Below are 13,532 nucleotides of genomic sequence, written 5' to 3' on the forward strand. Positions count from 1 at the left end.
GCCGATAAGTAGAACTAGAATGGATAAGGCATTTATTGATATCCTATAATAAATAATATTAACAATAATTAAATGATTTATAACCAAAGAAATATTGCAGTCTTAAATTATAGTGCTTTTCAATTCCGGACAATATTGGATAATATCACCTACCGAACTCAATGGGTCCTGAAATTAAAATGGTATTGAATTTTATTTATTTACTAATTAATCCCAGTCTAGAACCCAATACATAAATACACCCGTTTGCCATAAAAAACATTCGCACACCTTCTCGCGTTCTCTGTTTCAATTTAATCTATACATAAATTATGCGGAAAGGAATAAAACACAAAAAACAAAATAATGCTATATTTATTTGTCCTTTAATAAGGAGCCAATTTTTCTGCAAAGGGTTTATGCCACCCATCCATCTTGCCCTGTCTAGTTTTCCTTAAAAATTCATGGTCACCCAAAATATTTATTTACCACCAGCAGAACTATCAGGTAAACAACACAATTTTTCATAATTTCACTACTGATTTTTATGATTTTTTATTCGGTGTAATCGACTGCTATGGAAAAAATTCAATGTTTCAATTAGTAATGGAGAAATTTATCAACCTCTTTTTTTTTTAATGTGACACGCGAGTTTCTTAAAAGGACTTAAATGGACTGTGTGATAGAGGATATGCGAGAATAGGGTCTGAGTATGAGTAGAGATGACGTATGACTGACCTTAATCGAAAGAAAGGACATGCAGCTTCCTCACATAATGTGGAATAAAAGGCCAAAAAAAGACAATTTTTAAGTTTTTTTTGTTATCTTTCAAAATATAATAATTTAAATTTCCGCTATAATTACATATATCTTTAATTGTTGGTTATCTCGTCGCTAGCTCGCAAGAACGATAAGAATAAAAACATAACACGCTAACCCGGATTTCGTTACGAAACGGTAGGTAAAATTAATTATTCATTGAAATATAAATAACATATTACTTAACGACGAAAGGTTTTATTGTATTTTCTTTGAACTTTCAATAAACGTCATTACGTGAAACGAAATAACTGATTATTTTAAGTACAGTTTGTGAAGACACTTAGTACTTTTGAGAGTGGTAAGTTCGAAGGAGAGAATGGGAAGCTCTTTTGTGGTTAACAGACAATTATTTTTATTTATTGCTTAGATGGGTGGACGAGCTCACAGCACACCTGGTGTTAAGTGGTTACTGGAGCCCATAGACAAATAGACTTCTACAACGTAAATGCGCCACCCACCTTGAGATAAGAGTTCTAAGGTCTCCGTATAGTTACAACGGCTGCCCCACCCTTCAAACCGAAACGCATTACTGCTTTACGGCTAAAATAGGCAGGGTGGTAGTACCTACCCGTGTGGGCTCACAAGAGGTCCTACCACCAGTAAAATTCCTGGAGAATGTTGAACGAGAGGTTTTCCATAAACATTAATTAATCGATTACCATTAAAAACCGCTTTTTTTTTATTGCCCATGTAGGCAGACGAGCATACGGCCCACCTGATGGTGAGTGGTTACCGTCACCCATGGACTTCAGCAATGCCAGGGGCAGAGCCAAGCCGCTGCCTACCGCTTAATACTCTCTACAAGCCTTGTTTGAAGAAGGACATGTCATAGCGCTCGGGAAACACCATGGAGGGGAGCTCATTCCATAGCCGGATGGTACGTGGCAAAAAAGATCTCTGGAAACGCACTGTGGATGACCGCAGTGGCTCCAGGTAGTATGGTTGAACTCTACTCCGGTGGCGGGCGGTGCGATGGTAAATGCTTGTTTATCAGTTTAAGTACATTCTAGACTAGATAACATCTCAGAGTTCAGTTGAGGTCATTTCGAAGCATTATCATTATCATTAGAACAGCGATTAAGCGATAAACGTAATATGTTAATTTGGATTCTCTATTTGGACTTGCACGACGCTCACGTTTAAGGTATAAATAGCCCTTTTGTTGTTAGGCTATTATTTTTTAACTGTCGTAGATAGGCAGGGCTATTCACGGGTAGCTCCTCCTTGAGGCTTCAGATGTAAGTAGCAAGGGTGGTTGGTACTCCTACTGCAACGTATATTTGCATATTGGCACAAACTGGACTGTTTTTTCCCCTACCTGTTCGCTGGTAGCCTAAGAGGATATTCCAACTACGCCCTGACTGGTAGGTGAGCTCACGGGTTCAACCTGAGAAAATTTGCTAACACTAGTCCTAACAAGAGCAGTGCTTCGCTGAATCTACCATGAACGGGACTGTTGTATTAATCAGTGTACAGCAAATCTCCTCCACAGATGTCATCGCCAATAGATGTTAATGAGAAATCTGGCAAATAAATAATAAAGTTAGTTGTCGGAGTGAACGAAGATTGTGTCAGTTTTACTTCGAAATAAATATTTTTTATCAGAAAAAAAAATATCGTAATCATTTCGGAGAAAAGCTTTAATAAATACGCGTATTTATTATGTAGCTTTTTGAACAGAATATACTGAAACTCGGTCATCCTTACATCAACAAAAAGCCAGCTCTTTGTGAATGACACGAAATATGACATTTTTATGTGGTTGCATAAATATGTCCATGGAGAGCCGACTTCTTTTTTTTCTTTTTTTCCTACCTATGCTGATAGGCTTGAGAGGCTATTTCAGCTTCTGCTTGACGTGTAGGTGAGCTCACGGGGCTTAAACCGGGAGTGCTACTAACACCGGCCCTAGCAAGAGCAGTGCTTCGCGGAGTCTACCACCGGATCGGAAACGCGACCCAGTGAGAAGATCCGCCGAGAAACTCAGTGGGCTGTCTATGGGTTAATTCACGGACGATGACCGGTGCTTATGGTACCTAAAAGCATCGTTAATAGATCGGGAGGATCCATAATGAGGTCTTTAGGGCGACGTCGACTGTTTACCATTCGGTCCACAGGATCGGGTATGGAGCCGACTACAATCTACAAGTGATGCTGTGTTAACAACATCGACACGGCAAATGACACAGCTCTAATTATTAGGAGTCAATTCATTTTTGACGTAATACAGAATAGTAATTCTTGACCTATTTTTGTTTCCAATACTAGAACATAACGGACACATGAACTTATTAAAAATTAGGAATTGCTTTGAATTATTTGAATAATTTACGCCAATTTTTGCTCGTTCCTTGAATAATGTCCAAAATGCTTGTCTCACCGGTGGACTCCGAACATAGGTGAAAAAATCAAAATAACACTAATTGTTACATGAAAACTTACTATAAATGAGCACCAAATATATGTTATTTTAACGTGCGATTGAGATCTAAATAGACCATGTTATTGAATGTTTTTCTCCAAATTGAATTTCCTCGAATGGCAAAAGTGTTGGAATAACCTCAAAATTTACAGCATTTTTCTAGTAAAAAAATATTTAATTAACTTACTATTGGCTATTAAGCGCAGTTTATATGTGAGAGGAGCAATGCCCTTTAAAATGATGTCTTTCAACCAATCATGTTAGAAGTTACAACACCGCGATTGAAACGATATATGTATTTCTCATTGTCACAATCTGTATTGTATAAAAGAATATTCGAAAGCAAAAAGAAAATTGAATTACAAAATTATCAATCGACAACCCTATTAAATGTGTAGGAGCATACACACTCGCCGCGGAATAGCGTAGTAAGAAAGCGCGCCCGTGCGAACCAGACCTTTTTAACATTAAAACAAGCTAATCTAACATTTAGTGCTTAACAAATAAAGAACATGATCGCTTAAGAATGTACAGTTTCTTGAGTAACATTTTGAGCTACTTTCCCGCCTCTCACGATGAGGTTAGCTGTTTTTTGTTGAAAGTTATTGTTCGTTAAGAAAATCCTTTGTATTTTCACTTGTAAACTTACATATGTGTGATGTGATAATGTATTGATAAATTTTTCTTTAGAAATTTTACTGTCCGAATGATTATCTCATTATTTTTTTTAATTAAATGAGGATGTGAGTGTGGCTCACCGTCATATCGTGTCACCAACTTCACCAATTACCGATAGCAAATAGTTTTGTTCCAGCACTTCACATGAGTAACCTCCACTTCTCATTCCAGGTGATCGAGCGTTACCAGAACGAGTCCGGATCCGGCGGCCGGAGTAGCGGCATCCACTCAGCCAGCGCGAGTCCCACGCCTTCGGAGCGATCGTCGCCAAGATCACTCAACTCCAGAAGTACAAGAGACGTTACAACTCCTGTAAGTTTGATTTTTATTGTTTCCGTAAACCAAACTATAGTTAGTAACTGGCGTTCGTGAGCCCTGTTTTTTCCTACCTAAGCTGATAGCCTTGAGAGGCTATTTCAGCGTAAGTTTAACTAGTAGGTGAGCTCAAACCTGACGATGTTGCTAACACGATGCAATATGGGTGCAAGCGACAGTGCAATATTTGAGAACATCTAGAAAATAGAAAATTAAGAATAATTGTATAAAAATACAGTGAATGCTTTTAAGAAATATGAAATAATGCCGTTGATAATTAGATAGCACTGTGATTTGAACCTCATACCTTAAATCGTGTGACATTCGTGCTGTCTATGGGCTACAGTAATCCTGCGACACTGGTAAGGAAGTTCCCGTTTTTCATTATTCTACTTCTCTTCTTTCCACTACTTCTACGATTAATTGGTTAATACAATTATTGTATTATGGTGCGAAATTAATAAAGGCGATGAACGTAAGCCTGTATATTTTTTGTATTGAAATTAGGGTTCCATTTTTTTGTAACTTTCCACTGTACATTTTAAGGATTAGTCAACAACACTGTTATCATGAAATTATCTATATTCAGTTTCACAGGTCTTTAATGATTCATTGGCTTATCAAAATATACAAATCATTAAGTGATAAAATTGCGTCAAAAATATCATAATAATCTACGATCGGTGAAAGGTTAAAATAACAATGGTTCACAAAACGGTGCCATATTTTTTTTGTTTTTTTTTATTGCATAATGGATGGATGAGCTCACAGCCCACCAGGTGTTAAGTGATAACCGAAGCTCATAAACATCCATGATGTAGATGCCGCCACCCACCTTAAAATATGAGTTCTAAGGTCTCAGTATGCTGCCCAACCCTTCAAACCAAAACGCTTGAAATAGACAGGGTTGTGGTACCTACCCGCGCGGACTCACAAGAGGTCCTACCACCAGTAATTACGCAAAATAATAATTTTGTGGGTTTGATTTTTATTACACGATGTTATTCCTTCATCGTGGAAGTCAATCGTGAACATTTGTTAAGTACGTATTTCAGTAGAAAAAATGATACCCGCCTGCGGGATTCGAACACCGGTGCATCGCAAAATACGAATGCACCGGACATCTTAAGCTTTGGGCCACGACGACTTCAAAATTTTTTTCAAAACACAAATTAGTAATAGTTTATGGATATCAGGATTTCGTTTGTCTTCCGCGGTCCCGCTTCCCTCTTGAGGACCCAAAAAAAAGCGCTTGAAAAATTAAGCCTCACTACTTTACTAACATCAGTTAGATATTGTGCTCTTGACCCGGCAGGACAATAGTGTTTGTTTGATCATTACATCGACTGCGTATTTTCAAGCAACATAATTTTCACCTTTCCTCATTACATAAACTTTGATACCATTTACAAACATCACGGCTATCCCAATATAATTGCTTAAGACCATAGCACACCCGAATAAAATCATATTTAGAGTTACTCTCTTATCTGGATTAAACTGTTTTTTTTTTTCAGTTGCGAGAGGAGGATGACGTGTCGGACTGGGAACATGGAGAGCCCACTGATGACGTCACGGAGGTTTCACATCGAGTGCCATTCCCAGAGTACGGACGTGACATAATCCATAACTCCGGTAAGGCTTGAACTAGATCAATAAAACTTTCTCCTCCTGTATTTTTTTTACAACAACAACTGTACAAAGAATTAAATTTAATCATTATAAACTTTAAGATAAGTGTGCGTGAATCCTAGACGGTAATACTAGTATGGTCGCTTAGTTTGGTGCAAATCGAAAGTGAGGAATGATCTAGAAGTTATCCTAAGTTCCCGGTTTATGTTTGGGATTCGACGAAAAAATAAATGCACATACGCAACAGCGACTACCACACGAAGAACCTAGAAGCGTCTACTTTTGGATCTACCACGAGTAGTCCTATATATATTTTCCTTTTGCGAAACACTTAGCTTTTGTATCACCTGCGGTCATCAAGTCCGTCCTGTTTGTTTCTGATCTATGTGTACATGCGATATTGTTTCACTCTCTCACATACATAGATGACATGCATTGTCTATTACATCCTTGCTTGTCGGAAAGCAGTGACAATAATTTAGAGCGTAACTATATTATGTATGGTTCTAAATTTGCAGATAATTCGGAGCGAGATTTCGATGAAGTATCCGGCAGCGACCTCCAAGCCGTGGACGGAACGTGGGAAGAGAATTGGCTGTTCCAAAAGAAAAAAATTAAAACAGTACAATCAGTACCGGTGCCTATGTTAGTCCCAAATTCGAATGCTGAATACAGAGCTCTGATCGGCGATAGGGATGCTGATGATACCACCGATCTATCAGACTATACGAGCGACGCGGAAGACGAACCAGAATTCACGAGCGATATTAAAAGAACATTACATTCCAAACACGTAATAGGCGGAAAACTTAAATTAGACGAGACATTAGATTTCGAACCGGACAGCCTTACCATTATAGATGACGAAGTCTTTGAAGAACCCGTTGAAGGGATTAAGCAAAACGAAAAAGCATTAAATAGTATGCTTGACGAAATTAATGACAACAATGTATGTGTTGTTGAAACTTCGACGATTGTTGATAAAAATGAAATAGATGGTGTTGATAGAGATGAAATAGACGGAGCTAAAGACTCTGTACTTGTTATCGGTATAGAGAGCGGACCGTTGCCTAAAGCGGAATTCAACTTGAAAGAAGAAATCCACAGGACTCCGGTGAATGGTTATGGGAAAGAAAATGTAGATGTGGAGTTTAATGATGAAGTTGGCAATGAATATTTGGATAGTCTTCAAAATCAAGGTAGGTCACATGTACTAGTGTACTAGTGCACTTTGAATAGTTTTTTGCATAGATACTAAGAGGAATTTAGCTATTAAGAAACAGTGATTTTCGCCATTGTTAATCCATCGTTAGAGTCACCAAATTTTCATGCTTGAGGTTAATTTTCCACGGATGAAACTGTACCACACAGTTTATATGCAGATATGTTAAAACAGACAATATGCTGGGCCAAGGTTCAAGCATAAGAGCTTACCGTGAAATTTACAAATTTTCGAATTTCTTATTGCTATAATAATTAGTGAAAACAGTCACTGTCCTGCTGTGACTGTCGTGATATGTCGTTAACACGTTCACAATGGACATTCTGTTTTAATAGGACATCTTAGCTATATATTCATCTCTTTTCTACACTAAATTAAAATAAAATAACGGCTAGAGAAGCAAGGGAGATAAGAACAATATCGCGCGTTAAACCTCTTTTCGCACTTAAGCTGTAAAAGTACTAACAGTCTTTCTACTGCCTGTTGGTAGCTCTAATAGAAACATTCGCCACAATGCCAAAAACAGCTCTATTAAGCGACACAATCCAATTAACTATGCGCTAAAGCATCACAGAGGAACAAATAAACAATCCAAAACATTTTAGATTTCGGTTAATAAATTCAGTAGGTAAATTTAGAAAATAATACATACGCCTTAAACATTTTAGGGTCAATAAACACCTTGAACCATCACGAGCGTGAAGGCGAGTATGAAGAAACAGTGACATTGCCGGTGCAAAGGTACGCCGACAGCTTGAGAAGGAAACATTTCGAAAATGGTCATCGAGAGTGAGTACTCTATCAATGCAGAAACAACAAAATCATTTTAAAATCATCGACACGTGTTATTGTAAACAACCACTTCTTAACTTTTTTTTATTGCTTAGGTGGGTGGATGAGCTCACAGCCCACCTGTTGTTAAGTGGTTACTGGAGCCCATAGGCATCTACGATGTAAATGCGCCACCCACCCTTAGATATGAGTTCTAAGATCTCAAGTAAAGTTACAACGGCTGGCCCACCCTTCAAACCGAAACGAATTACTACTTCACGGCAGAAATAGGGAGGGCGGTGGCTCCTACCCGGGCGGACTCACAAGAGGCCCTGCCACCAGTAATAAACTTGACCTGTACCTGAATTGTCATGGCGTCGCAATTCCAATGAATATCCCTACAGTGTTCCCAGAGTATTGGCATTCTTGGGATCTATATTTCCAGCGGTCTTCAGTAAAACTAGTTTTATTCTGTCGAGGAGTCACGAAAACCGGGAAAAAAAAACATAATTAAATATTTCGATAAATTTCATTCAGGATGCCGACTCGCGATGTTGATCAACAGGAAGATTTGATTCCAGGTAAGATTATTTATTTTACACACATTAGAACGCGTTCGAAATCGATTATCATTGTCACGTCATCCGCGGGAATCTTCCTCATAGATTCCAAGAATAATTGGACATTTACATTGTTGATGTCTGTGGGCTCCGATAACCATTTATCACGAGAGGACTCATAAACTCGTTTAAGCAATTTAAAAACCTTCACTTTGTATTATGTCACCGAAATTTAAATAGCACCATCTTATTATTAAGATTCATGTAAATCATTTTATATAATAATCCTTCTGGGCGTGTGCGTATGAGTGTCCTCTTCCTAAATGGCTGGACCGATATTTTATGATTCTTTTGTGCGTCTTCGAGTATATTCGATAATCGTTTGGAGGATGAAAAAAAGTAACATTTGGAAGTTTCAGTTCACTAGATTTTTTAATACATGTCGACGCTTGAAAGCCAAACTTGACTAAGCGACAATGCGTGAACTTTACAGTCGACTAATTTAAATTTGAAATTAATTTAAAATATACCTGAGAAATACCTGAAAAACAATCCATTTTAACGAATCTAGCTATAGGATTGAAATGATTCTAATAGACCTAGAAATATATCTTTTTTTCGCATCGAATATGGTTATTGCCTGTCATTTATGTATAAAGCAGTTATTGTCGCTTAGTCACGTTTGCCTTTCAAGCGTCGATGTATATTCTGAATTCTACATCAATTCACAGGCTCAATAGCATACCGGGAGCGCCAAAAGTGGTTGAATTACGTCGAGATGCCGAACAACCCGTACTCGCCTGAGGCTATACAGAAGAGGCTATCTTCAAAGAGCGCTTCCTCGCTGTTCGACACCATCACCAGAAAAACGAGAGACCTGGAGGATCACAATGAGGAACGCGACGTCCGTGCGACCAGCGACGCGTCTATTGTGGAAGAGAAGCGAAGCGCTTCGTTGAACGCCAGTGCTGAGAATGTTAACAGAACCGACAGAAGAACTAAAAGTCCGTCCCCAAGGATACTGAAAGACGTGCTGGCTGACGACATTCCACAATACAAACGGTATATTAATTGAAACATACACGATCAATAGTGAGTCCGCGCGGGTAGGTACCGCCACCCCCCTGCCTATTTCTGCCGTGAAGCAGTAAAGTCGGTTTGAAGGGTGGCGTAGCTGTTGTAACTTTACTGAAACCTTAAAACTTATATCTCAAGGTGGGTGGTGCATTTACGTTGTAGATGTCTATGGGCTTTGGTAACCATTTAACAACAGGTGGGCTGTGAGCTCGTCCACCCATCTAAGCAATAAATAAAAAAGTCCCTCCGTAGACCCAGAGGTTCTAAGCGATCCGTGAGATACTAGAGATCTTGCTAGGGCCAGTGTTAGCAACACTCTGGTTTGAATCCCGTGAGTTCACCTACACGTTAGGGTGATATAGCCTCTCAAGGCTATCAGCATAGGTAGGGAAAAAAGTAGGTTTTATGAGCGCATCTATTGTTTCAGTTACGGTCGTGATTATTATATAAGGGAGGCGAAGACGTCGGCGGGTGGTCGTTTGGGGCACAGCGATACGAGCTCCACGTCGTCCGTGAGCAAGTGGACGGGCGTGGAGAGCTCCGACCCGGGGTCCGCGTCGCCAGTAAGTGCCTGCAGCTCGTTGAGCGACCTGGAGGCGGCCGCGCTGCACCAGAACCTCGTCCGCGCCGTGCTCAGCCCCAGAAACGCGAGCCCCAACTTCGCGATCAATCCCATATTCGAGAACCCCGATAGACAATACGACAACGCTGTCGAGAATCACGCAACAGACGCACTAAACAGAAACACGAACGTAAGGGAACGTAGTAATGACGTGTGCTACGGAGGTGACGGTTTCGTGGAAAACGAGGATATAGTTAGACTTAAAATACCAAACGAACCTGAAATCACTGAGGATTTATTCGAGAGCTATTCGAACGTTAGGCGCAGCAACACCCTGAGGGGAGACCGCCACAAGCCGCGCCCCGCCCTCCGCTACACGACCTACGCCTTCGGAGGCAGTCTCAGGTTGAGCAAACGGTTCCGCACCGATCTGTGGTGACCACCGCCTCCCGATACCCCCCCATTAACCTCGACCACCTCCGAATCGAATGCGACTAATGATAATCTCATTTAATTAAACCTGAACTGTATGCAATACATATACAGGACGTAGCGAATATAATAAATAAGTTAATTTAATTTAAACCTTTTTAACATCACATTCGTTTCTCAATCGAACTCCAAATGATTCATTCACGTCATAGATTCACAGCCAATATCTAAAATATCTTCGTTTTGACACACAATGTACTTGTCGTGCGTAATCTGAGCATGTTGTTTGATGTAATATGGAACAGCTGACTAACAGCACTACTGCACTTACATTAATAATTAAATAAAAAAACAGTATTACCTTGGTGAAGCACATTATAGATACGTGTTCCCTTTAATGTAATTTTCAGTACTATCACTACAGTAATAAACGTCGAAATTAGTGGTGAGTTGTATTTTGGAAAGTACAAATTTTGACTAACAATACGCTAAAACTAAACTAAACGCTAAAACAAAATTAATAAATATATAACTCACTCATTTCTCACTAACATCCTTAATTTAAGGTTTTTATCAGTTGATAGTGTGAATCTATTTGATTATTTTTTTATACCGTGACTAACAGTCTGACCGCACCTTATTGCACTAAGCGCCGCTTACTCAACACCCTATATAAGCACGCGATTTTTATTATAACCATAAATCTATTTTTCCACTGTTTACATAATCATTTTTATACTAAGTTGTCACTGCTGATTTCGAATCGATTTTTTGATAAAACTAATTTATTACACATAAAATATATAAATATAGAAATTCGAAATCGATATTGCCAACTTAACGAAACAAATATTTCAGGGATTACTTATAAAACAATTCAACTTGATCGCAACGAACCAACAGTACACGAAATTCAATAAAGAACGTCCAATTGAATCAATAACTACGATGACTAATAATAACAATAATACGGATATACTAATTGAATACGATGACGCCAATGAACAGACATTATTTGCCGCCGAACCCGTCGCTGTAGATGAAGATACAGACAAAAAATTCGAAGAAATAATACAAACGGCTTATGAAACAAGAGACGTTGAGAAAGACCAACCGCTCAAATCGCCAGCGAGCGTCGATGACTCTTACATCAGCACCAGTAGCGTTGAAGATTCTATCAAAATATACAACGTGCAGACCGGCGAGATTATGAAGTGTAAACCCGAAGATAGCTTATCAGCGAGATACGGAACCGACTGCAATGACAACGTAGATAACGAAATCTCTAGAGAGGCTGATAGCTCCAGTCCGTGTCGAGATCTCGACGAGGACACTTCAAGCCAGAAGGAACCAAGGTATATAGATGAGCTGGATGAAGTCCTACCCCATCTACCTAAAGTGAAAGAGCTGGCCAAGAAATTCGTCAGCATGGAGAACCTCAGCGAACCCGTTAAGGTGAAGTTTCTATTGAATTCTTTTATTTACTTTCAATGAATCATTCTTCGTCGGAATAAAAGTCAATATTTAAATTGTAAGAACAAACGTTACTTTATAGTCTGCTATGAAATTTTAAATTCATTATCATTTCGTTGTTATAACAAAGAATATTTTTTTTTATGATTATTAAATCCGATGTTCTTTCTTGCCAAATTCTAAGTAGATCACGATCATGAATATCTGAAATATCAAGGATATTAATAACAAAATAAGAGTTAACGATGCGCCGCGGCTTTTTGATAATTCTCCGACATCTATTCTTGGATGCTATTCCACCAGGTGACCCTTACGATCTTATTTAATTCACAGCATTTAAACATAAACAAGTATTTAAACATTGTTACGAAGCTACCGTTTTTTTCGTTTTTTTTTTCGAATAGAATACAACATAATTGTCCATATTATGTGTGTTTAGTGCGAGTTTTTTAACGTTCTCGATAGCGTAAAAGTTAACTCAAATTTGTATGGAGTTGGAACGTTTGTCTAAGTTTGCCGCTAGTGGCGCTGCTCTCACTGAATACAACAAGTTAACTTTTACGCTATCGAGAACGTTAAAAAATTCGCTCTAAGCACACGGGTAAGTACGTAGGTGCTGAATGCCACCCAGTGACAGGTTAATCTATGTAGACTTGGAAGGAAATGCTACAGACTGGTTTGTGCTCTATGACAGCTTACAATACGCCCTAGCGGTAACTAATGCATTTATTTCTGTCTTTCGTCGGGAAAATCGTTCGCAAAAACATGCTACCTAAGTAATAATTTCCCTTAAGAAATTGGTGCCTACAATAAGGTATTGAGGATTGGTATCTGAAAAGTACTGCAAAAAAAATCCTTTGGCCACGACATCAAATACGAGCTACATTTTAATTTTAAAACATTATATGTGCCATACTAGTTTAGAAGTTATCGTGATCTCGATTACAAACATGTTTTATCTTGAATGAATCACACGTTACCTTATCGTTACTCGTACCCGGTATTTACACTTTGAATATATTTTTTTTGTAATGTCAGCGATACAGATCTGCTATAAGAGATTAGAAATTCGAATAGAACAAATTCAAATTGAATCCGTTTCATCGAGGTAGACTATACTGTTGGGTTTACAGGAAGATAGCTTCGATCCCACAAAAAAGGTCATACTGGTTCTATTGATTCTATAGTATAGGCATCGGCTATGCCACGAAAAAACCTATTTGATAGAAATTTAAATTGTTTTGAATATTTTTTTTATTGAATAACCTAATACTTTATAGCAAATATTTTGAATTCGACTTTATTATTATATCACCTAAATAATAATTAGCACGAACTCCTCCATAATAATCCAAAAAATCCTCCAAAAAAACAAGGAGCAATTTTATCAATATTTTAACAGCAATTTCTTAGTTTCTTAGATCATAATTATTTATTAATTAATTTTAATTCGATCATAATTTAGGCAGCGGCTTGGCTCTGCTCCTGGCATTGCTGAAGTCCATGGGCGACGGTAACCACTCAGCATCAGGTAGGCCGTGAGCTCGTCTGCCTACAAGGGCAATAAAAAAAATTATACATTCTATA

General features: G+C 38.5%; 1 protein-coding gene and 1 long non-coding RNA gene across 17 annotated transcripts in view; one reads left to right on the forward strand and one right to left on the reverse strand.

The window, feature by feature from the left end:
- The window catches only part of LOC101745080 (uncharacterized), a 114,572-nt gene that overhangs the window by 99,695 nt on the left and 1,345 nt on the right, over positions 1-13,532 (forward strand). For 11 of the 16 annotated variants that reach the window (XM_012690409.3, XM_062668521.1, XM_012690412.4 and 8 more), the window contains 8 exons: positions 4,073-4,213; positions 5,734-5,851; positions 6,367-7,047; positions 7,739-7,859; positions 8,379-8,422; positions 9,133-9,463; positions 9,906-10,230; positions 11,331-11,927. In XM_012690409.3, the coding sequence (XP_012545863.2) occupies positions 4,073-4,213; positions 5,734-5,851; positions 6,367-7,047; positions 7,739-7,859; positions 8,379-8,422; positions 9,133-9,463; positions 9,906-10,230; positions 11,331-11,927 (2,358 nt within the window). Of the gene's footprint in view, positions 1-4,072; positions 4,214-5,733; positions 5,852-6,366; positions 7,048-7,738; positions 7,860-8,378; positions 8,423-9,132; positions 9,464-9,905; positions 10,231-11,330; positions 11,928-13,410; positions 13,477-13,532 lie in introns of all 16 variants that reach the window. The other 5 variants (XM_062668514.1, XM_062668523.1, XM_062668522.1 and 2 more) reach the window with 2 other exon arrangements.
- On the reverse strand, positions 337-4,106 carry LOC134198866 (uncharacterized). Its single transcript, XR_009973116.1, has 2 exons — positions 3,982-4,106; positions 337-2,324 (listed from the first exon to the last, which is right to left on the reverse strand). It is a non-coding gene; the product is annotated as an uncharacterized LOC134198866 (long non-coding RNA).

Source organism: Bombyx mori, chromosome 5 (assembly GCF_030269925.1).
Source record: "Bombyx mori chromosome 5, ASM3026992v2".
NCBI lineage: Eukaryota > Metazoa > Arthropoda > Insecta > Lepidoptera > Bombycidae > Bombyx > Bombyx mori.